This window comes from Xiphophorus couchianus, chromosome 19, assembly GCF_001444195.1.
Source record: "Xiphophorus couchianus chromosome 19, X_couchianus-1.0, whole genome shotgun sequence".
Classification (NCBI taxonomy): domain Eukaryota; kingdom Metazoa; phylum Chordata; class Actinopteri; order Cyprinodontiformes; family Poeciliidae; genus Xiphophorus; species Xiphophorus couchianus.
Window position 1 is genome coordinate 8,269,703 of NC_040246.1, and position 23,741 is coordinate 8,293,443.

The 23,741-nt window shown below is 36.0% G+C and overlaps 1 protein-coding gene across 3 annotated transcripts in view; it reads left to right on the top strand.

Annotated features, from left to right (window-relative positions):
* Positions 1-22,594, top strand: part of stxbp6 (syntaxin binding protein 6 (amisyn)) — a 52,745-nt gene extending 30,151 nt beyond the window's left edge. For 2 of the 3 annotated variants that reach the window (XM_028000567.1, XM_028000566.1), the window contains exons 3-7: positions 9,776-9,906; positions 10,137-10,302; positions 12,759-12,851; positions 18,022-18,179; positions 19,926-22,594. In XM_028000567.1, the coding sequence (XP_027856368.1) occupies positions 9,776-9,906; positions 10,137-10,302; positions 12,759-12,851; positions 18,022-18,179; positions 19,926-19,949 (572 nt within the window). In that variant the 3' untranslated portion in view covers positions 19,950-22,594. The remainder of the gene's footprint in view (positions 1-9,775; positions 9,907-10,136; positions 10,303-12,758; positions 12,852-18,021; positions 18,180-19,925) is intronic. The other variant, XM_028000568.1, reaches the window with a different exon arrangement.
* The last annotated feature ends 1,147 nt before the right edge of the window (positions 22,595-23,741 follow it).

Consider the following 23,741-nt stretch of genomic DNA (forward strand, 5'->3'; position numbering starts at 1 on the left):
ATCTTATGATCACCAGCTGTTTTCTTGCTATGTGGGACATAATTCATGGAAAGACCAGATGGAAACCCAGGCAGGGAACAAGTGAAACTTTTCCATCCTGTTTATGAATCATCCTGACAGAGCAGCAATGTGTACCCCTCAGTGACATTGTTTCTATGTATGTTTTGTACATACAACCACAAATCCAATGTATTTGGATTTTATGCGATTGAGCAACATAAAGTATTGCATAATTGTGATTATAAACAAAGGATGGATGGTTTTCAATTATTTTTAAAAAGTAAACATATAATAAATTGACATGCCTTTGTAACTAGCCCATTGTACTCTAACGCCATTGAATAAAACCCAGTGTAGCCAGTTGCCTTTAGAAAATAGTGAATAATGTCCATCTATTTATAATTTATTCTCTGTATCAATACAGATGTTCCATTAAGCCCTATTAAATTTTAGACAGGATTTGCAAACCGGATCATCAAGATCATGGGTGCAAGCACATCCTCTTGTTAGATAAGAGGAAAATAGAACTATGTGAAGCAGATAATTAACACTGCACATCACTCTGAACACACCATCCCTATGATGAAAAATGGCCATGAGAGCTTGCCGGGGGGCTGATTTCCTTAAGCAGGGACATTGGCGTTGGTAAGCATTGAGGAAAAGATGGATGGAACTAAATGCAGAAAAGTTCTGTATGATAACCTGATAAAGGCTACCAAAAAGCAGCAGAATGCCAATCCCAAACTTACATTAAGAGCTATATTTAAAGGGTTTAGCTCAATGTATTTGAATATTTTAGAATTGCCCAGTCAAAGGTGAGACCTAAATCCCAGTAAGAATCTGTTATAATGCTTGAAAAATTATGTTCACAAATCCTCTTCATCTAATCTGAGTTAGAGCAAATTTTCAAAGAATAATTGATCTAACTCATCTAAAAATTGCACATCAATCTCTACATGTACAAAGTTGCTAAAGACCTACTCCCAAAGACTTGCAGTTGTTATACGCATCATTAGGTGCTTCTTCAAAGTATTGATTCTAGGACTCTGGATACAAATATACACCACATGTGCAATTTCAAGTTATATTTGTGAACGGAAGCCCATAATTTCATAACCATCCAGTTCTAGTCTCTAGTTTATTTCCCCTTGGAGAAACACTTATTATTAGAGTTCTTCAGCACTGTATGGTATGTTTTCAATCTCCCTAGCTTTTTTTGGTAATAATCCTAGTCTCACAAAAAAATGCTGTTTGTCATAAAAAAACAATAACTAGAACTATTTCTGCATCTTAATTAAGTCTTGTCTTGCTGTTGAAACTAAGAAAGAATTTGTATCTTCAGATGAGCTTTGTTTGTGGCAAGATCAGATCCTCAATTAGAAATGATGTTCTTTGTCTTCTTTCTTCATAGCTATCATGCCACATTTATCAAAAAGTACAGGAGCTGTGGGCCCCTTGTGTAAAATCCTGGCTTTAGTTATTTCCATAGATTTTCTATTGATTTTAGATCAGGTGATTGGCTGGAGCACTTTATTTACTTTCTCTGAGACCAACTGAGACTTCCCTTGGCTGTGTGTTTGGGATCAATGTCTTCCTGAAATATCCGCCCTGATTTCAGTATCCTCAGAAATGGCACCATTTTATTTTAAGCTGACATGTATTGTGACATCTATATATATGCATTTTAAAAACAAACATGAAAAGCAGCTGGGCATCCTTTAAACAAATTACAAAATAAATAAATAAAAAAAATAATTATAAGATCATATGATAAAAAGACCAACTTATATTAATATAAATTCTGGGAAAATAATTCCATCAATTCAAGTAAATTTTTGTAGCACTTTCTCATATATTGCTCCATGTTTAAATCTCAGGTGGTTCCACAGATCTGTGGAGTTGCTGACTTGTCCACATTCCACCGATCAATACTGCACACTGTGTTATTGATCTGTGTCGTCTCTTACAAGCCAAAGTTTTCCCACATAAATAAACTGACTTGACCTTGTTTTGTTTTGTTTTTCACTTTCCTCTGTTGCTATTTTATTCCCTTACAGTTTTATTAAATGATAACATAAAAGACGGAGTGTTTTGTAACTATCGTGTATGTTCATACCCAGCAGGTGATGCTGCTTTTTTCCTGTTCTTTCCACCATCCTCTCCTGACATTAAAAAGTCTCCAAAGTATGTTAGTCCAGCCTCCAAATAGGCATCAGTCAGGGAAAATATAAAAAAACCCCAGTATACTTCCAAAACAGAATATGCCAATAATAATGTATATTTTTATGATGAAAGTGTTTCCTGTTTTTTTTTTTGAGTAAAATGTTTAATTGAAAAAAGTATTTGATTTGTGGCAGAGCCTTTGTTTGTTCTTGTATAATATGTAAACTTTTGTTTGGAGTTGCTTCCGCTTTGGCCAGGACCTGTTTATAAACTTAATAATAATAATAATAAAAACAATATATATTTTCCAGATATATAAACCATGAATAATATATATATATATATATATATATAAAAACTACCTTGAAAGAAAAATAATTAGCTCGACCAAGGTTTCTATTTTATGGGTTGTTTTTGTTTGTCGTATATTTTAATCATCTAATTTAATCGTTTTGGCCAGCGTTTGGTGTGGGTGAGCTGAACTACAGGTATAATGTTGTGTGACACAGTGTCCTTAATATGTCATTGATGAAATATATCCCTAGACTTTTTCTATAGGTTTGTTGCCTGGTCAACTGCTTTGCTCTTTCCCAATCCATTGATATGGAACTGATTTTATTCATCTTCCTCCCTACTGTTGTAGTATTGAGAAAAGCTATTAAAAGTCATTCTGAAGTCAAAGATGTTGTAATACTAAAGGTCATGTGAAATATCTGATTTTCATAGGTGAAGCTCTTAACCTTTTATTTGATCTTATTTGATTGAAATTATGTATGTTCTTGAGGATATCTCCATCCATTGTCTGTTTACAGATTTATCTGAAGCATCTTTGCAATCTTTTACACATGCAGGTGTACTTCTGTTGTGTTAGAGCTAATCTAACCCTACCCCAACCCTTTCTGCCTTGACTGTATTTAATTATCAGCAAAGCTACTTTGAGTATAAGAGTCGACGAAATGATTGAGTTATTTTAAACTGTTTTCTGTGTAGGATATTAGCAGTTAACACTGTTTGCAAGGTTAGCTTTAAGTGTAGACTGTAGTCTCTGTGTATGTTCCCTAAAGAATGTGAATCCTTCCCTTCCCTCTGGAGATTTTCAAAAGGCTGCCTACACTTCCAGATTACAAATGTTTTATAATGCACAGAGGTTGAAAACTTGAAAGGAGAAAACAGAGTGACATTACTGTCCTCTGTTATATCTCCCTATTGTCTGATGGAGCCTTACTTTCTCTCACTTTGTTGCAGCCTGAATGAACCAGGTTGTAAAAACAGACATGTCTCAAGATATTATAGAAAATATAATTTCTCTGTTTTTTCAATATTGTCTTCAGTTTCTGAACTTCCTCTGACTACATTTGTTTATTTGCAATACTACAAATGGAAAACTTGAGTTTTTTTCTATTTGGTGCTCATGTCTGCCTGAAGAGTCAATGGTGGCCACATTTGGATTATTTTCTTTGTTCACCAGTCAATTTCTTGGTCCATCTCTAGTTGGTCGCTGTTCTAAGTCAGTGGTGTTTCTTTTCTGGGATCTGTCCTGCGGTTGTTGTTTACGATGACAAATGTCCTCCAGTATTCAATTGGTGCCTTGCCACTGCATGGTAACCATCCTGCCTACCAAACTCCACAAACACAACAGCTTCAGTGTTTTCCATCCCATGAATGGACTACAAAGACCTTTGTTTAGAGTCCTGATTGCTAGCCTAACATGTGCTATGGTTCGTTGCAATGCCAACCTTTTCTCTGAAAATAATGGTTTCTCAGCCTTTGCAAAATGAATTAAAAACAGCAAGAAATCACAAGATTTGATTTCTTGCTGTGCTGTATTATACCAACTTGAGGAAATTCAAAAACATGTTTTCAGATTTATTTGGTGCACAAGCATGATAATGGATTTGTGATCTATCCATTGATAACATTTATATTTCATAATGAGATGAGGTCTTCTCGTCAAGCCAAACACCAGAACATTTCTTTGCTGTGGAGCACTTAGCTTCCATTAGTTCCTACAGCTTTCATAATGATATGTAAATGGATTTTAATGCGTCAAACTTGGCCTTGGCCCTTATAAGTTGCTGTCCTTTCATAACTGTCTGCTTCTCTGTGTGTGTTTTTGTCCCACTCAAATGAGATTACCATGGTGACTGCATTTATTCAATGATGGAGTGAAGAACAGATCTGCTGTTAAAGGAAGTGGCTTGATTTTCTTTCTTTTTTTTTTTTTTTGCAAGAGGTCCTGAAGACATCTACCTGCAGTAGGGGTTGCTTTCAGGAAATAGTTTCATCTTTTCCCAGTGATCTAACAAGGTATTCTTGACCTTTAACCACAAATGACAAGATGACACAGAAAAATGTTTGTGTGAACATGACTTTTGCGTAACTTGAAGAGGCAAATGTGCCTTCAATTAACTTTTGAATTTTACCTTCTTGGGTGACTCTTGGCCAAGCAACCAATCAGCAGCAGTTTTATTTATGGTATGTCTCATAACCATGCTTTACTATTATGAGACAAAGGCATCTTTGTTTTATTTATTTTTTATTAAAATTGCATGTCTAAAATTATTTCTTTATCAAAAATCTATGGAAAATTCTGAAATGGCAGAGCAGCATCAAGCTTTTCCCATAATGTTGATCAATTTTTTTAACATTATATTTTGCGATGTGCTGCAAGTCTTGAACAGGAAGGCCTTCTTGCCATTACCCAAATTTTGAGCGTCTCCCACAGATTACCAATCAGAATTTATCAAGACTCTTACTGGGTCTCCTCAAAAGAGTAATATTACTCACAGTGGGAAGAAACATGTTTGTAAATTAAAAGATTACTATAGAAGAATTAGCTTTCACTCTCTCCCAACTACCTAAGAGTGTTATCAGAGAAATCCAATAGCACTTATGCATTGTGTGCTCACTGATCGAAGTTGCAAATTAGGCTTGGTCAAATATAAAATCTGCTGATTCTGTTTACAAACAGATTTCTCTGTGCATCTATAATGACCATTGTTTTGTTTTCTTTCCAGTTAAGGTGTAACTATCAATGTATGAATTGCCATTGATAGTGGTGTTAAATAAACGATCACAACACATAAAACAGTATTTGGTGGTACTATGCAAGCATATGAGGGTCTTTTAATTATTTCCCACCTAGGTGGTCCTTCAAGCAGAATTAGCCTTCATGGTGTCAATTTCATCTGATATCTCTCAATTCTCTCTTCACAACCACAACTGTGATAATAATTCCTCGAGCGTTAGCTGATCCAGGGAACGTTTCCTCTATGATGTCTGCAGTCTGTAAAGGCACTGTACATGTTTCCCTTTCAGCTGCAGCGCTCGCACACAGTAAAGAATAACAAGAGATAATTCGGTGCAGGATTTGCGTGTGTGTCACCATGAGAGTATGAGAAGAGGGAAGAAAGGAACACCAACATAGCCTTTCTTGGACAGCCAGCCCACATAGGAACAATATGTTTGGCTGCCTTTCAGTCATTTTGAGTTTCAGTTTTCCTTCTTTTTCATTCTGTGTTTATCCTTGATCCTTTACTCATATGTTATTGTAATAAACCAATAACAGGTGCATCATAGTAAATTTTGGTATTAGTCAGGTTTTAAAAGAGAAGCATGCAATCACGTTAAAATAAAGTACTCCCATTTTCAAATCCAGTATCTTATGCATTGGGATGAAAATAATCTGGTTTTTAACCGATTGTAAATGTATTTAAATCTAATTTTCAAATTGGATAACAGCCCACAGCAAATTGAAGATTTAAGGTCATTATAGTGTTACAAAGGATCTAAACAGGTGTAGTTTTTTTTAAGAGGGTCACAGAAGAAGCCTCTTCTTTCTACAGGAGGGCTGTGTCAACAGTAAAGTTTGCAAACTGGATGAGCCACAAGACTTGATGCTGTCAACCACAGTGATGTTGGGTTTGCTGAGATGAGCGTGTTTTCTGGTAACCAAGTGCTACGAAGTAAACATCAGATTTTTACTTTTGCAAAATTTACCAATTGTAAATTTCTTGTGTCTAAGCAGTACTTCAAAAAAACTTGTGTTTTATAAACTTGTTATTAATTTGGTGTTAAAAGATGAATGTTTTTTTTCTGGTAACAAACTGCCATGAATCAGATTTTTACATTTGTGTTGAATGTCTATTTTATGATATATTCACCACCAATGACAAAAACACATTCTTACTTTTCTGCAAAATTTACCAACAGAACATAGGAAATCTTATGCACTGCAGTGCACTGCCCACATTATCAGTAGCCTTTTCCCTAAAATAAGCTTTGAAGCTATGTTGTTTATTTTTTTAGCCATGTATAGCACACTGAATGGAGGAAGCCAATGTAAGACAACATGCCACTGGCAGCATTTAGGCTAACATTAGCATTTTGTATAATTTTAGCTTATACACTAATTTTAACATACTGAATGGAGTAAGTCCATGTTGATCCATATGTTGTGACTCTCCACATGCTATAGAGTACATTGTGGCTTACTTTCACATTGATGCTAATTTTTTTAGCATCAGAACGAGGGGTTCCAGCCAACAGGCACACTTTGGCAGGCTCTGTTTAAATTTCTTCAGAAATTTTCTAGTATAATATTGTTTCCAGAATTTTTTTTCACACTAACAGCATCAATTTATCTCAATTTGCCATCAGAGCAAGTCGGAAGTTACATTTTTGTAGAGCTTGGCTGAACATTTTCTTCTTGCTTGGTTGCTATTTCAATAAAGCCATGCCTTGGAACTTTCAGTAATTGTGTTAATATTCAAGGGAGATACTCTGACAAGAAGGCAGTGAACAGCTGAATATGAAATTGATTTGAGAGCCTCAGAGGTGTCTGGCAGCTTCATTAAGACGTTTGTGTTGATGTGTCAACAGTTTAACTCCGTGGCCTTGAGACGTTTTGTCTTTCACAGATCCGCTGATGCAGTTCGGTGATCTGGTCTTTATAGAATGTCATTACTTATTTAAAAAAGACTAAAAACCACAAAGTAGTTTGACTGATTGTGATTTGCTTAAAATATGTGCAGATTACACAGATTGGTTTAATAGGAGTCTCACATTTTTTATGAAGTATGGTTGACACAATTTTTCTCATATTTGGAGTAATTCTGTTTGTTTTGAAAGGTTTAAAAAATGCCGCTGGTCCAGGACGTCAGTCAAACCTGCTGCTGAAAATTATCCCTGCCGAGATAAGACAATAGTGAAAATCAACATCCAATCACTTTGGGTGTCATATTCTGTACTTTTGCTCTGCTGTGATTGACTGTTTACTTTAGTTCACAGTAGATGTGAACATGAATAGAAGACACATTGCAAAGTTTTTCACTGTTCTACCATCTTTAAAATTTAAGGTTGATGGGCGTGCTGTGGTGGCGTAGAGAATAGCGTTTGGAGGCCTTATTTTTTTTACCTCTTAACATAAAAGTTAATCTGGAGAGAAACAAAATATGACTCACTTCAGGTATTAGCTAGCTTGGTTACCATGTTTGTTCCTAAATTAAATTGTGCATTTCCAGATAACTTAAAACCTTGTGCTTTACGTGAATCCAAGGCCGCTTTCTCCCATAAAACACTTCTCCTTTATCAGAATTTAAAATTGTAATGCCTTTTAAGAAATCTAGTCATTTCTTGTTCATATCAAATTTTACTTGATAAATTTCAGCTATCAGTTTGTTACTTATGAAATAAAATATCGCAATTTCTGTTAAATCAGTCTGTCATGGATTATTTTTTTGTTTCTTGGAGACATATTATCATTCCAGTGGCAAATTGTAGACAGTAGATGGTCTTCTGTCCTTCAACCCAGTGGTTGATTGCACCCTACTATCAACATCTTTATAAAATCTTCTCATTCCTAAAGCTATTAGTCATCAGTGTCACCACCGCCAGGATCACTGATTATTGATTTCATTTCTCTGTCTTCGCTGCAACTGTTTGAATGAGGAAGCAGTGAGTGATTGCTTCTATAATTCTGTCTGTCGGTGTGTTTGTATGCCCGTTTCCTTCCACCCACTGTACCTCCAGTATAAACTGCAGCTGTCAAAACGGATACTCTGAACATACTCATACATCTCTTGAGCTGTAGGAGTTTCTTTCAGCCCTACCTTTGTAAAACATTCCTCAATATGGGTGCAGTGCACCCTGAGTGAATTGAGTTGTAGCTAGAGGAAAAATAAATAATATCTGACAGCTGTTAGTGATGTTTTATTTATTTTTTGATGTTATGATGAGAAACAGCAGAAAACCATCACCTTGTGTCAGAGATAACACAATTACACATGTCTTGTTCCTGGTCTGGGGTGAAAAGATCAACACGTACCAAATTAAAGCAATCAAATTATTGCAAAAAACGACTTTTCTGTACAGCAGAGCAGGTGTGGCCTAGTCCGGTCCTCGAGAGATACTTTTCATGCATCCTTGACCCTGCTGAATTTAAATTATTGGAATTGAATTAATAAACTTATTATCTGTGTGTGGAAATGATGTACAAAGCTGGAATAGAGAAAGTTAATGTGCAGCATCCTGTAAGTAAGTTCACTGTAGAATGTTTGATCAGACTAATAAATCAGGCTGTAGTTGTAAGGTTAAAGTGAGTTGTTCATTGTTAATGATCTCTTGTTTTGCTTTAAGCTGAATGATGTATTTAATATTTTTCATTCTATAAGATACTTCACGCTTACCACTTTCTTACTCAGGGAAAAAAACAAGAATACCTTCAACAAGCAAGTTAGATGTAAAAATGGTTGAAATACTTTACCTCCTTTAGAATATACTTTAGTTTTGAGAGAGAATGGGATACTGTAAATGGTATGATTTATTTGGACTGTGCCAAACAAAATTTCTCACAGTCAAATTCAGATATGTGATCCTGGCATGCAGTTATCCAGTCCATTAGTGCTTCCCTTAAGATCACTGCTTGGTAGATTTCCTATGTCTTATTGATGTTAAGTTGTCATCTTTTTCTGTCAGCCATACTCTCTTCCTGGTGATTCCTACTTCTGCTATACTTTCTGTTTTATGTCTTTTGTCTTCAAGCTATATTTCTTGCCGTTTCTGTCCTGATGTTTTGTCTTCCTTCCATTGACTTGTAAAATTAGCTTTTTGGATTTGCAGTTTGTTATACTTTTTTAAGTAACTCACCAGAAGTTTTTTCTTGGACTTTGTTTTATTAATTTCATTCTTACCACCTTAGCTTTATTGTGGATCTGTCTTTAATTTCAAAAACATAAGAGTGTATTATAGGCAAATAACTGTTCTGCATTGTTTTCCAATGTATTTGGCAATGCAGGATACAGAATGTGATTACCAGATAAGCCAAGCTGATACAGATCATTTGAACACGTCAAAAAAAAAAGAAATAATTTTTATGAACTTTCCAGCTCACACATTATGTAAATGGCACATGTAGCTAGCTGTTCAACACAATTTTAACTCCAGTATTGTAGTAACCCCTTAGTTTTTTCCCTGATTTTTTAAAATGGTAGAATTTCTGCTGTATAATTTTGTCAAGTATATATATTTTATTAGGTTATTGTTCTAGATTTTTGGTTGCTAGTTGTTGTATCTTTAATACATAGTTATTCTTTTTTAACTTTTGTTTCCACAGTGACAAACAAGAAACCGTCCCATGTATCCCTCACTAAAGTGAAGCAGTTCCAAGGATCATCTACCTTTGTCAAAAGGTCACAGTGGACAATTGATCAACTACGGCAGGTTAATGGCATCGACTCCAACAAAGTACGTATTTACAACACCACCAAAAAATAAAGCATTTTACATAAACATAAAACTTCTTACTTGAGCTTTACCTTTTGCTAGGTCTGTACAGCCTGAAGCATACTGAGGGTATTAGTGGCTATGTGTAATAATTTAAAATGTTTTAATTTGTTTTTGTTTTATTTACTTGTTTTTTCAACAACTACACTCTCTAACGTCAAACCTATAACGGTTTACGTGTTTACTCGAAGGATTGTCCAGAATTGGACCTGATGTTTGACAATGGTTTGGACCAGTGGGTTGCCAGTTCAGCAGGAGAGAAGTGCACCTTCATCCAAATTCTGCATCACACCTGCCAACGCTACTGCTCAGCACGGAAACCCGAGTTCATCAACTGTCAGTCAAAGCTGCTTGGTGGTAAGATATTTCCAAAGTAAAAATACTAATTTTTAAACTCTAGTCAAAGCCATGAATCTGTGTATTGTGACAGATTCAAGGATGTAACCCTGTGCTGTAAGCCAGAATCCTATTATGTATGATGACAACCAGCACCTGGTGTGTATGAAAATGTATGCTTATTACTTGGAAACAGCATCTGTTGTGTGCTCAGTTGATACTTTGTCAAAAGAGGAAGGCGAAGTAATAGGTCATCTTTGACTAAATGCATTTTCAAGGTTAAGGTGGTTTTACAGCACAAACACATCCTTTAATACTTAAAATTTTAACATTTAATTTCCGTCATAACAGTCAGTCAGTTCCATCATTAAAGACGGCATTTATAAAATACTTTTTTGATGCAGCATTCCTCTTCTTATGTAAAATTACACTGTTTGGCATGACTGCTTCTTGCTTTCTCATACTGATACTAAATTAAAGAAACCAGAGAAACAAATTAAAATAATGTCTCTTTTGAGTATTGCTTAGTAAGTAAAGATGCATGTTTAAAGCCATTTGAACATAGCTTGGTGTTAATTGTTACACTCATGTTAAACACGCTGTTGTTAATGTGATAATGGTGCTTTTTAATATAATTCTCTTTTTAAAAAAAATCTGATATCAATATGATTATCCTCAATTCCCATCTCAGAACGTCAGACAGTTTGCCCTATTCATAAAAATAACTTGAGAACTGAATGCCCAAAACCTTCCTACAAGCTCCACAGATACAGGAGTCAGTTATGAGAGAGGTTTGCGGCATTTCTTCTGCTGATAAAAAATTATTTAATATGCACTGCATTGCAGTGAGGTGAGATGTTGAAGCTGTCGTCACTCATCTACTTACTGTTTTTTTGTGTTTGTCAGTGTGTGTGGGAACTGACTATCTATTCATTGATGATAAAGCTGCCATATCTTCCCAACCTTCCTCTACATTGCTTTGACCTCCCTCCTACATTCATGACCATGTCCATATTTAACATTTTTCAGATGACCATAGTTCATAGTGTGAAATCTGTATGTGTAGGTGGGGAAGTAGCAGTTTCCCAAAGAGCAAAAACTGTTTAATGCTTTTTAAAGAAACATGTTGAGCAAAGTTGCTCTACCACCAGTACATTTGAAAATGATCATTTTCAAAATATTATTTACAATTGTCTTATTTAAAAAATAATAATCTGTGCACCAAACTTGCTTCTTGGCAGACGTCAAACAGTAAATCCAATCTTTGACTGCTAATCTGTCAATGATTAGCAGCTCTGCTTTCTCTGGATCTGTTTAGCATGACTGATAGTGGAGATGTCTATAAATCACTCAAATGACAAGAAGAATGGGGAGAATCCCAGACTGCTGCCACTTCTGTCTACTCCAGTTTAAGTCTCACACCAGTGCAAAACAAAAATCATGACGCTGCTCAGGTGTGGGACCCTAACTGTGGATGGGCTCTATCTGCAGAAACACATGGAATGACAGGCATTTATAATCTTAGAAATAGCATAAATACTATTAAATGTAACTAAATTGAGTGGAAAGTAATGCTAATTAGTGCAAGAAAAACATTCCTTCACTATTTAAGAAAGAAGAATTTATTTAACACAGTTTAACTTGATTCAGATTCGGTCTGATTCCAATTTCTTTTTGCAAACTAATTTATAAAAAAGATCACCATTCAAAATATTTTTTCCAGTTGTGATGCCATTAGTTATTTATGTAAGAAGCAAAGTCAATATTATGGCATTGTTTGAGACATCACTGTAAAATTGTAAGTGTCTTTGTGGCCAGTTTCTCTGTGTACTTCTACTGATCTGTGGATGTCTATTTTATCCAGCCTATAAATATGTCATCAAAGGTTTTATATCCTAGCAGGGAACAAAGACATTTTATTGTCCCACAGCAATGGTAACCAGCCTAAGATATCTAATTGCTTTATTGTAGTGCCACACAGCGAAAACAAGAGTGTACCAGATTTATGCAGCACAAAATACAAAAGCTATAAAATCTGCCCATGACCAAACAAATAGCCATGGTAAGATTTGATTAATATTCTTCCAGTGGAATCTACTTATACAGTGGAAACATATTTGGGCTGGTGTGCTGGCAGAATCTACATTTATATATGTATTAAAAATATTTTGGTCTTACCTCAATGGTTATTGTAAATAACTTGGACTTCATTATAAGTTACAAACCACTGGATGTGTGACATGCTCAGAGAAGCTTAAATTTATTTACAGTTGATCATCAAAACATATTTTGAAATCAGTTGGAGTGGTTTTCCTTAACTACATAACTACTTTTATGTAATTGCATGGCATTAATGGAGAACTAAACTTCTAAGTTATTTACCCTTAACTTAATGACAATAATACTAGAACTAATTTAAAAGTAACAAATTGTAATTCAAATCAAACTTGTTTCTGGCTGATGTCTCCTCATCACAGAAGGCTTAGATACAGTCATTTACCACTGCAAGGTCTATTTCAACAGAATGAGGAAAGACTTAGTGCCACATCGTGGTCCTCCTCAAAAACAAGGTAAGCAATGCAAAACAAAAATATGTATCTACTAATAACAATATGTTGACTTCCCGGTTTCATAAATAATTTTACAGATATGAAAAAAGAAGAATCCTAATTGTTCATTTTGGATAGACTAACTTTTGAAATGTCTGCTAGCAAAAGAAGGATATAAGACAGGAGTTTTAATGTAATGTTTGGAAATTTGCTGTTTAAGTGAAAACGAGAACCTAACTGGGAAAAAGCACAAATGTCTAATAAAAAAAAAAAAGAAAACCACTATGATTTGTTCTCAGATTAATTTGCTTGCAGCCTTCTTTTTTTTTGCTCAATGCTTCATTTAAGTACAAGGACATCTTTCACTTTGCATGTAGTACTGAAATGCTGATAATCAAAGTTTACGAGCCACAAACTCACTGTCTTCACCCTTCACTGTCAGACTTTGTGCAGACTCGCTAATAAAAGGCTGTTCAGAGGTAAATCATGATCTGGTGTCCAAGGACAACACAGTTACAGTCTGCATCCTCACTAATGCTGTTTTCTGTACTGTTGTTTAGATTGTCTCACACTATGATTTATGCTTTGTTGGGGTAATAATGACAGAAATTGTGTCAGTCCTTTTTCCTGTAACACTCAAAACATTTATCCTGTTTGGAAATTATTGTGTGAAAGTGTCATTACATTAACCTGCTGTTTGGAGACACACTATAGAGCCTGTTTATCAATGCTCATTATCATTAAACAAACTAATTAGCCTATTATTATATCATTCAGCAGAAGATTATTCAAATCCTTGAAAGATTCAGATTTAAAGAGATTATGTTTATCTGATGGGAAATGAGACACAAGTCTCTCAAAAGATTAAACAATGTTGAAAATAAATTAAGCATTTTACATTTTATACATGTTGAACATTATTCATGCTCTTCTCAATCATTAGTGGATAATTTTTTATTATTTAAAATTTTTTTTTTACAAAGGGCCAAGATTGTTTCTGTTAGCTTTTTGTTTCCTTCAATAAATCAAATCATCATTTATGGCTGGAAGCAGGTTATTAATATTTTGTTTGATCTGACATTTAAGTGTGATCAGAATGTTACTTAACTTAGTAGAATAGCTTCAAACACCACTTCTTGATTACATATGTTCCAACCTAGAATGTTAAAATCTTGGTAATATATTGTTTGAATGCATCGAAAGTCTATGAATATTTTTTTTTACCTTTGTTTATACAGTTTGTGTCATTCACAAGAGAAACCTGTTTTGATTCAACAAAAACAAACAAGAAAAAAATTATCTTTTTATATATGCAAAGTCTGGATGAAGTGTTGCAGAAAATGCCTTAGAAAATATACAGATTCTGAGATTAGATTAATATTTTGTGCTTGATTAAAAACAAGAATTAAATAGGACTCCTAAAAGACAGTGAATTTACTTTGATGAAAAAAAACTTCAGGAGGACGATGGACAAAAACAATTGGAATCAAATTTACTTGGAGTGGAACAGGGTGTAGCTTGGGGAGATTCTCCTCAATGTTTGAACCTTTCCAACACTTTCATTATGCTGCTGTTGGTACTGTCAGAATTTGCATTAATTAAACTGCAGGAGGTTACTGCAGCAGCGTGTACCTACAGGCTCCTGTAATGTCTGTTTTTCTCTCTCCCTCTCTATTCTCTACACAATTTAGAAGATTAAAACAGCAGTTTTCCTAGTGAAATAGTCTACGTCTTACTCCGCTACATAACTATTCAACGCAGAGATAAATTTGACTTCATTTTTGGTTGGATATGTTCATTAATATTTATTTTGCTAAGCCTGAAAATTTCACACAAAGCAGGAAATAGGATCTTCTTTGTTCAAGCTAAAGATTATGTGGTGGAGATCTTTTTTAAAAAATTTTTTTTAACCCCAGACTAAAGAGTGGGCTATTGTGATGAAAACAAGACGGCACACTAACTTTCAGTTCTAGAGATTAAATAATCTGTTCTATACCTGGTACAAGATAATTAAAATCTTACTTGGAGTGTACTAAATCTCACTACTCATATGCTCCGATTCACTTCCATAATGAAATACACTGCAGTGTGTATTCTTCCATGATTTCTTTTATGTAGCAATGTTTGTTTTTAGAGTTAACAATATAATCTCATAAATGCCTCAGGAAATGTGGCTCAGCTGTCAGTATGAGGTTTCCATTGATAACCATCAGATCATTTTCTGAGTATCACAGGAGCTCGGACTTTTGTCTTGGAATCCACTATCCAACTTCCTGGTTTTGTTTATCTTTGTTGAAAGCTTCTGGATTCTGGAAGAGTTTTTCCCCACCCCTCACTTGTTGAGCCTCTGCTGCCCAAAGAATGTTAGATTATGATATATGCTCATTGTTTAGAGATCTGGGTCATGGATAGAGAAACCATTGGTTTACAAAAGCTTTACAACAACTTTCTACATATTATTTTTTGTTCAACATACTTGACCAGATGGAAGAAAAATAATTTGCCTGAAACAAAACAGTTGAGTTTTAGCCTCTGGAGTCCTACAGCTGTTACTATTCAATGTGAATGTATTGATCACTAGTCCTATTTCACTGTAAGATGAGATGTCAGCATTCGGTTTGAATCACAGGAACTGCACCACATAACACACTCTGCTCCTTCACATCTATTTTGACTTGATATGTTCCAACTCCCTTCCCTCCTCTGAAACCGTTCCACAGCCTCCCCACCCAGCATTTCTCTAATTACATTCTACAGTACACTTGGGGGAGCCGGTGCAACAGCCTGCCACTGATTTCTGTGAATAGAGCAGGGAAAGCTCCAGAGAAAAGAAAATGGTAGGCAGACAAATAAATGGAGATGTTCTTTTTAGTGCGAGGAGATGAGTGCGGGGGTTTTACAGCGGGTGAAGGGAGCACGACTCCCTGGGCTCCCCTGGACGAGGAGGAGGAAGGGAATTAAGAAAAATCTGTGATAAAGGTGTAAAAGGTCTGCAACGTTTTATGAATAACTCAAAACCTATAACAGAAAGTTTACTTTTGCAAAATTGAGCAATGGATATTATTTTGTGTCTGTGTCTTCATTTTCTATGAGCATTAATGTAAATGTATACCCCATCCGAGTCTGCAGATCTTGTTCTATCAAAGTAACTAATTCTGAAGGGCTACCAGGTGGCCTTGCAGTCTGCTTTTGGGCTGTCATATAGTCCAGTGCAGTCCAGTGGAGCTGTCCCAATTATCTGTCACTCACCATATCTGTCAAGGGACATACACTTACTATATTGGAGTTTCATGTAGGAAATAATAGAATTCAGGTTGTCAGTTTCCAAATGCACTCAGTTTCCCCTCTGCCATTATATGCATATCTTCTTGTGAGCCACCAAATGTATGTGTAGGTCACAACCTAAAAACGTTTCAGATGGTTTTTTTTGTTTGTTTTTTCTGAACTGCCAAGGTGTCCTTAGGTACAGATCTAACAGAACTCCCATCATGTAAGAGATGAATGCCTCATCCAAGGAAACATCCGCAGGGCTGCCGAAGTTATCTGAAGTTATCTTTGTTCTGTCTTTATATCCACCAGTGGGTTTCTAGGGCAGCCCAGGAGGCCAGCTGTTCTCTACCATGCTTTAAATTAGAAAATAGAGTAATAAATGTTTTGCTCAAGAAGTTCAAAATTAAATAAAGGAAGTGGCAAACTCTTCTTTTACACTCTTAGAAATTGTCAAAAGAAGCGGACGATTGTATTAGTTTTGTTGTCCAGCATATGGATCGGGTCTGCTGATGCATTTTGTGGCAGGTGCTTTGGGATTATTGAGTTATTATTGAGCTTGTTCACAGTACAGGCTAGACTTACTGCCCCTTGTCATTGATCCTATTTCTCGTGTTCATGGACAGGCACTCAAAGAAAAGTCATGGAGAACCTCATCTTTTTCAGAATATGTGGCACTGTTGGCATCGTCAAGCCACGGCCTGCAGTGTACATGGTAAAACTTTACATCCAAAGCTGAAGAGAGCGGGATGAGTCAGTGGTCACCTCATGGTTGTTAAGGTTGACTGTCCACTCTGGGTTTTTGGTCAGTCTGTTTGAAGTGGAGGAGTTCATATCCTGTTCATGAGTGATGGCAGGATGATGCAGGAGATGGACAGAAGGACTGGAGCCTCGTCAAAAGTAACATGGGTACTTCTTTGGACTCCCATTGTTACGAAAGAGCTGAGCCAAAAGTGAAGCTCTCAGTTTGCTGGTATTTATTCTCACCCATGATCACAAGCTATGGATCAGGACCGAAAGCAGAAGATCCCAGAAACAAGTGACTGAAACAAGCTTCAACTGATTTCAGTAAAAGATTCCCAGTGGTAAATTAAATGTCATAACGTGGTCTAAGTTAATTCATACAGTCACTGAAGATGATGATAGCAGTGGAATAGAATAATCCTCTGTAGGGGTCTCTTTTGCAGAGTTTGTGGAGACCCTGACAGCAAACAATTTGTTGTATTGTAAAGATGGTGCTCTAGAATGCCCATTATGTTCTTCCTTTTATTAAGTGTCATTTCTAGAGGCTTTAGAGCAGTCCCTAACAGAAAGCTAGCATCACAAGAGGTGATGGCAGAAGAAACTATACTCTGTCAAAAAAGCAGGAAATGCAGCAAATGCTGAAGGAACTATGCATACTCAGAAAGTACAGTCTGCTCTGTCTCTTATTTTATGCAACTTCACTTTTGTGTGAACATTAAAATATTTTTACTACTCAGCCACCTCCTGTTTTGTTTCCATTGAAGGAAATAGTGCTTTAGATTTTCCCGTTTCCCCTGAAATCTGCAGTCATCTTATTCATCCTCTGACACACCTGACAACTGCAGAGTCTTCTGAGTTTTTTTACGCATGACAGGACTCCAGACTTTTTCTGATATTACTGTGAATAAAATCAGCTCTGAAGAAAACTCATTAGCCACCCGCCCACTTTGCACCAGCTGGAGACCATTTTGTTTTTTGATTACTTTGTCTGGCATCATTAACACTATTGGTCAGGGGTGCTGATTGCACCACATGTAATGCCACAGGTTTTGTCTCTTTACCAAAGTAACCAAAGTTTCTTCTCCCCCTTCTTTTCTCTTTGCTCCACTTTGTTTTGCCTCACTTCCTGCCTCTTGTTGGTCTCCCTGTTTCACGACTTTGCTGCTACCCTTTTCTGCAGGTAACAGCATACTACACTCAGCTGCAGACAGTGTGACCAGTGCTGTACAGAAGGCCAGCCAGGCTCTGAATGAGCGCGGTGAGCGATTAGGTCGGGCAGAGGAGAGGACTGCAGACATGATGAACAGTGCTGAACAGTTTGCTGTCACAGCACACAAGGTGAGTCAAACTAGACGCTTATTAATGCTTAAAAAAAATTCTAGGTGTCCGTTCCCTTCTTCGATGTGAAAATAGCAGTTTGTCATTGTTAGTTTAGCTTAAAAATATCTCTATTGAAGGATTGTTGTAAGTTATGCTTTACTGTGATGAAACTATTAGCAGTAATGATTTCTGCACAGTGAATACAATATAGTTCCTTTTTACTATTTTCTTGCTTTCTCATTTTTCATAAAGAATTACCAGCTTGCTGCTTAACTGGAAAAAAAGATAAATACCTAAAAAAAATCGATATCCATATTATAGTACTGGGTAAATCACACACCTAAGATTTGCAGATTAAATGTAAAATCAAGTATTCTCTAAAAAAGAGCACACAAAAACAAGTTGCTGTTAACTTTCAGAATAAACTCATGGCCAGTTTTAAATTATGCATCATAAAAGGCATGGTACAATGATTGAGTGTAAATTACAAAAGCTTGCTTGACCCTCTTGCTGCTCACAGATGAGATTCCCTGCAGCGATGAGATGCAGAAAGTTTGATAAGCAGAGAGAAATGCTATGGCTTTGTTACTTTTCCAGAGAAAATTACTACATAAACCCCACAGTGAATGACTCATTTGCTGCCATTTCTCATCCCGCTTGATCCAATTTGCCTCAAAGCTTATATGGGTTGCACTTTTTACTTTTACTAAAACGTATGCTGTTTTTACTGGATACAGTGTGAAACCTTTGCGTTTTCTGAGTTTTGAGCAGGGAAAGCAGATTTAATTTACTTAAGCTAATTTTGTAAACTGTATTAATTTGATTGACAGATGAGAGATTAATGCAAATTCAAGCAAGGAAACCTGTCTAGATCTTTCATTCAAATTTGCCTTTTTGGCTTGGGTGGTCTGAAAATATATTATAGTAGGCATTGCTATGAAGAAAATAAATGCACCATAGCATAATGAATACTAAATTCTACAAATAATTAAATCTTTGTCGTTATATTTTATTAGTAAGCAACATCATTATTATAATAATATTTTTTTAATAATATTGGTATATACATGCATTTTAGACTTCTTTGTTGTTTTAGGGCTACCTGTTCATTCTGTGAATCTTAGAAATTGCAACAAAAAGAAACAAAAGAAAACATCTGCAGTACTGCGAGCAGGTCACCTTGACTTTTTTTCCTCCTGGTCTATTTCTGCAGTCTCATTTCTGCAGCTCACTTTGTGGCTACAGACAGTTTTAACTACACCGCTCAGTTTTAATCAAAAGTACTAATTTGTCTGTGATGCTCTGCTGCCCCCACTGGATCGATCAGTAGAATTCAGTTCTCGTCACATCACAAAGCTTCATGCTCCATCTGTTGTCTCTGGTTGTGTGCATGCATGTGTGCGTGCATGTGTATTTTGTTTTGTTTTTCCACATCTCTCCACCCCGTGGCTTAGCATTTGATTGGTGACCCTAATCACCTCCTTAATGAGACTCCCATAAAGCCAATTACAACTGCTATTAATAAGATAGATGAACTTCCAGAAGGTGTAATTTGAAAATAACAAGCCTCAGTAGTTTACCTGGCAACTTTCATTTTTATGAAATAACTTAAGTGATGCAGCCTGATTCCTCCTGCTGTGATTCGGTGTGCGCTTTATTGAGGAGTCTGTAACTTTAATGGTAGGATTTTATACACCTGCATTCTTTTCTTGAATTTCTTCACCAATATTCTTTAATCTCCTCCCCCCCCCAATTTTTCTACAGCTCGCCATGAAGCACAAATGTTAGGACCACTGCCAAAACCACCTGCACTGGAGGTGTGAGCACAGACCAGTCGTTGCACGGGAGAGGGATTCCAGCATTAATTCTTTTTTACATTTTTTAAATATAATTAATCTTTTTTTTAACAATGTTAACCTTTTACTCTTTTGGGTTATCATACTGTGGTGCAGTTAATTCCTAATAACAGAGTTGCAGCACATGCAGTGACTTGCAAAAGTACTTGTACCCCTTTAGCAGTTTGCTTCATGTTCTGTCACATCACAATCACAACCCTTTGTCTAATTTATGAGTCATATGATGACCAACACAACGTAGTGCATCATTTTTAAGTAGAGGATGGGGTTCAATGTGGTCCTATCTGGTCTGTTTTGGATTTAAACCTGGACTTTCACCGGACCATTCTAACACCAATCCATTTCACTGTTGTTCTGCATGCATGTTTAGAGGTATTGTTCTCCATGTCAGTATCAAATCTCTTGCAGCCTTTATCACCTTTTTTCCTCCATGTTTTTTCTATATTGTGCTCCATCTTTCTTCCCATCAACTTAGACTGATTTGTCTGTAGCATCTGCCACGTCATGACACTACCACCACATTTAGTGATGGGGATGGTATATTGATTTGCACTATAAGGCCTCTACTACATACTGCATTTTACATCTAATCAGTGTCCCTTCTTCTACATGTTTCATCCTCTTATGACTTTCTTCTTGTCACTCATCCTTAAAGGCCAGATTCATGGAGTGGCCGGCTAATAGTTGTCTTGCCAGTGGATTAAACTTGAACAGTCCTTTATGAGGCGTTCAAAGTTCAGAATAGTGTTTTAAAAACTAACCTTATGTTATTTTATACCTATTATGTCTATTGTCAGCAGATTCCAATTGAACAGTCGTTTATGAGATGTTCAAATTTCGGGATAGTGTTTAAAAAAACTAAACTACTATTTTGTACCTCCTCTGTCTATTGTTATTGTTCGTCTTCATAATGCTGTTTGTTCAGTAACGTTCATTTTTATGATGCTTTGGCAAAGCAACAGAGCATAACTAACACATTAACCAATTAGGTGCTTTCTGACAGCAATTGATTGCACTGAAATATACAGAATATAGGGATGCGTTAGGAAAGTAGGTTGAATACAGATGCACACCACTTTAAGATTGCTCAGTTGCCATTCAACTTGTATTATTCACCATCCACTTTATAGTTATATACTACTCTGTGTTGGTCCCAATACAATAAATTACATTTTGTGTTTGTGATGTGACAGTGTGTTGGTGTGGAAACGTTTAAGGGGTGTGAGTTCTTTTGAAAGACCCTGAAGGCGGGAGAGGAAGGGACAACTTTGAGCAGAATGTTTAACGCTGCTGTTTGCCAAAAATGTAACTTTAATGACAACAGTTAATGGTAAGAGGCCCTGAGTACACATTGTGTTTTTGAGATAATAATGTGTGGGCTTAAGTTAAACTAGAAACTATCATCAATTTCTCCCAGACAAGTAATACATTGTTTCTGATTGTTAGGAGTTATTTATCCACACTGCTGGGTTTTAAAGGCTGATTTATGAATCAGTAGTAGTCTGTTATGTGTTTTCCTTTTGAAAAGAGTGTCTCTATTAAATCAAATATAAATCTTTTGTACCTACGTTTCTAAAGGTTGAGACTTCCTTGCAAAATTTTGAACCAAATTTGGGACAGTGCAGTTTCAGCCTGTCCTTTTTCAATGTGCATTTTCATTGAGTCTTTTGTCCTTGACTTCAGGAAGTAAAAACAGTACGTTTCCTGTCATACAATGCCAACTGGAGTAGAGTGAAGAAAGATGATAAACACACTTTGTCACCTTATGGAAATATTTTTTAGTATTAACATTGTTTCTAAGGATATTGATTACACATTGTGTTGATTTATGTTACAAAGAGGCAGTACATTAGACCAGGCTGCGGTCTGAAAGAAAAACAACCTCTTATACTGATATCTCAATGTCTGTAGATCTAATTTGTCCCTTTATGGGGTGTATTACAATTAATTCTTGCTGTAGTTCACTTTTCAACACCGAGTTTCCTTTGCTTTTCTTTATTTAATTTGGGAATTGTTAAGAGATGACAGCTGATCATAGACAAGTTCCTTCAGTAGCAGCAATATATGATACTTTATGTTGCTTATTTTTTTTATTGTACTTTCCCACACTGACTGTAATTTTGAGGTCACAGTCTGGATGTACCCGATTGTTTTTATATTTTTGCTTTTTTCTAAGACATGATGTTACAAAGCACTGATGTAATATTCTTGCAGTGCACTGCTGAGTTCATAATGAGTTCTAGTTGCCACACTTGGATGTTTAGCTTTTTAATAACAAGAAAAAGATTTATATCTATTATTAGTCCTTTCTTCTAGCTACCTTGAGGTTTGTGTTTTATGCTTCCAACAAATGTAACGCACACCTGGTACTTTGATATATCTTTAGTCAATTCACAAAATTGTTCTCTTTTCAAGCAATGTGCCAACAGCTTTAAGTGTTTCAGGGTTTATTATCTTGCTTTCTTTGTTTGATGAGCTCAGTTTCACTTTAAACTTTAACACTTGTTCTTTTTTCTGATTTCCACTCCAACTCTATTCAGTTGTAACATGTGAAATAAAGACCACAATTACAGTAAATGATTGTTCATTGGTGTTTCTTCTACAGTGTGTTTGTTTAAAGTTTATGATTTAACTTGTTACAACATGCTAACTTTTGTTCTGAGAATTTATCCTTCTGTACTTTATTAATAATACCGTATTTTCCACACTATAAGGCGCACCTTCAATGAATGGCCTATTTTAAAACTTTTTTCATATATAAGGCGCACCGCATTATAATGCGCATAGAATAGACGCTGCAGTAGAGGCTGGAGTTACGTTATGCATCCATTAGATGGAGCTGCAATAAAGGGACTGTCAACAAAATAGTCAGATAGGTCAGTCGAACTTTATTAATAGATTACAAACCAGCGTTCTGAAAACTCCGTTCATTCCCAAAATGAATAAACAGCTGTTTTATTATTTTCCCGAGGTAAAGTAAGCGACGTGGTATTTTCGTGACACAGTTTATCTTTTAACAACAGCAAGGTATAACATATAGTGGAGGGGAACTTTTCCTCGATTCAATAAACACGTAAAAAACAGTCTGATGCTGTTACGGTTAATCAAACGTTAGTGCAATCACAATATATATCCACTTCCGCACCTTTGATTCGTTCATGTTAAATTCTCTTGCTGCTGCTCTATTCCCGTGTTCTACTGCGTGACTGATCGCCTTGAGCTTAAACTCTGCCTCGTAAGCGTGTCTCTTAATAAGAGCCATTTTGGGGTCTTTACACAAAACCCAGCATGCACCGTGCGCTTCTTCTTCTACGGGGAAAATGAAGTCGGCAGCTGCTTACCGTAGTTGCGAGACCTGTTGTGGCTCAATATTGGTCCATATATAAGGCGCACCGGATTATAAGGCGCACTCTCGGCTTTTGAGAAAATTGAAGGTTTTTGGGTGCGCCTTATAGTGCGGAAAATACGGTACTCTTTCTATACTGTAAATGTTTGCAGAGCTATACAAGATGAAGTCAGTGTGCAATGACCACTAATTCTGTCCCTTGAGTGAATGCTGCCCTCAAGTGGTGTATTTTAAAAATACAATTGGTCCAAAGAAATAAATGGTACAGAAAGACAAGTTGTGAAAACGCTACAAAGAATGAAACATTCTCCAACTCCATCAGCTTTGTTTTTATGGGCAAAGACAGAAGACTTGTGAATATATACATGAATTACTCAT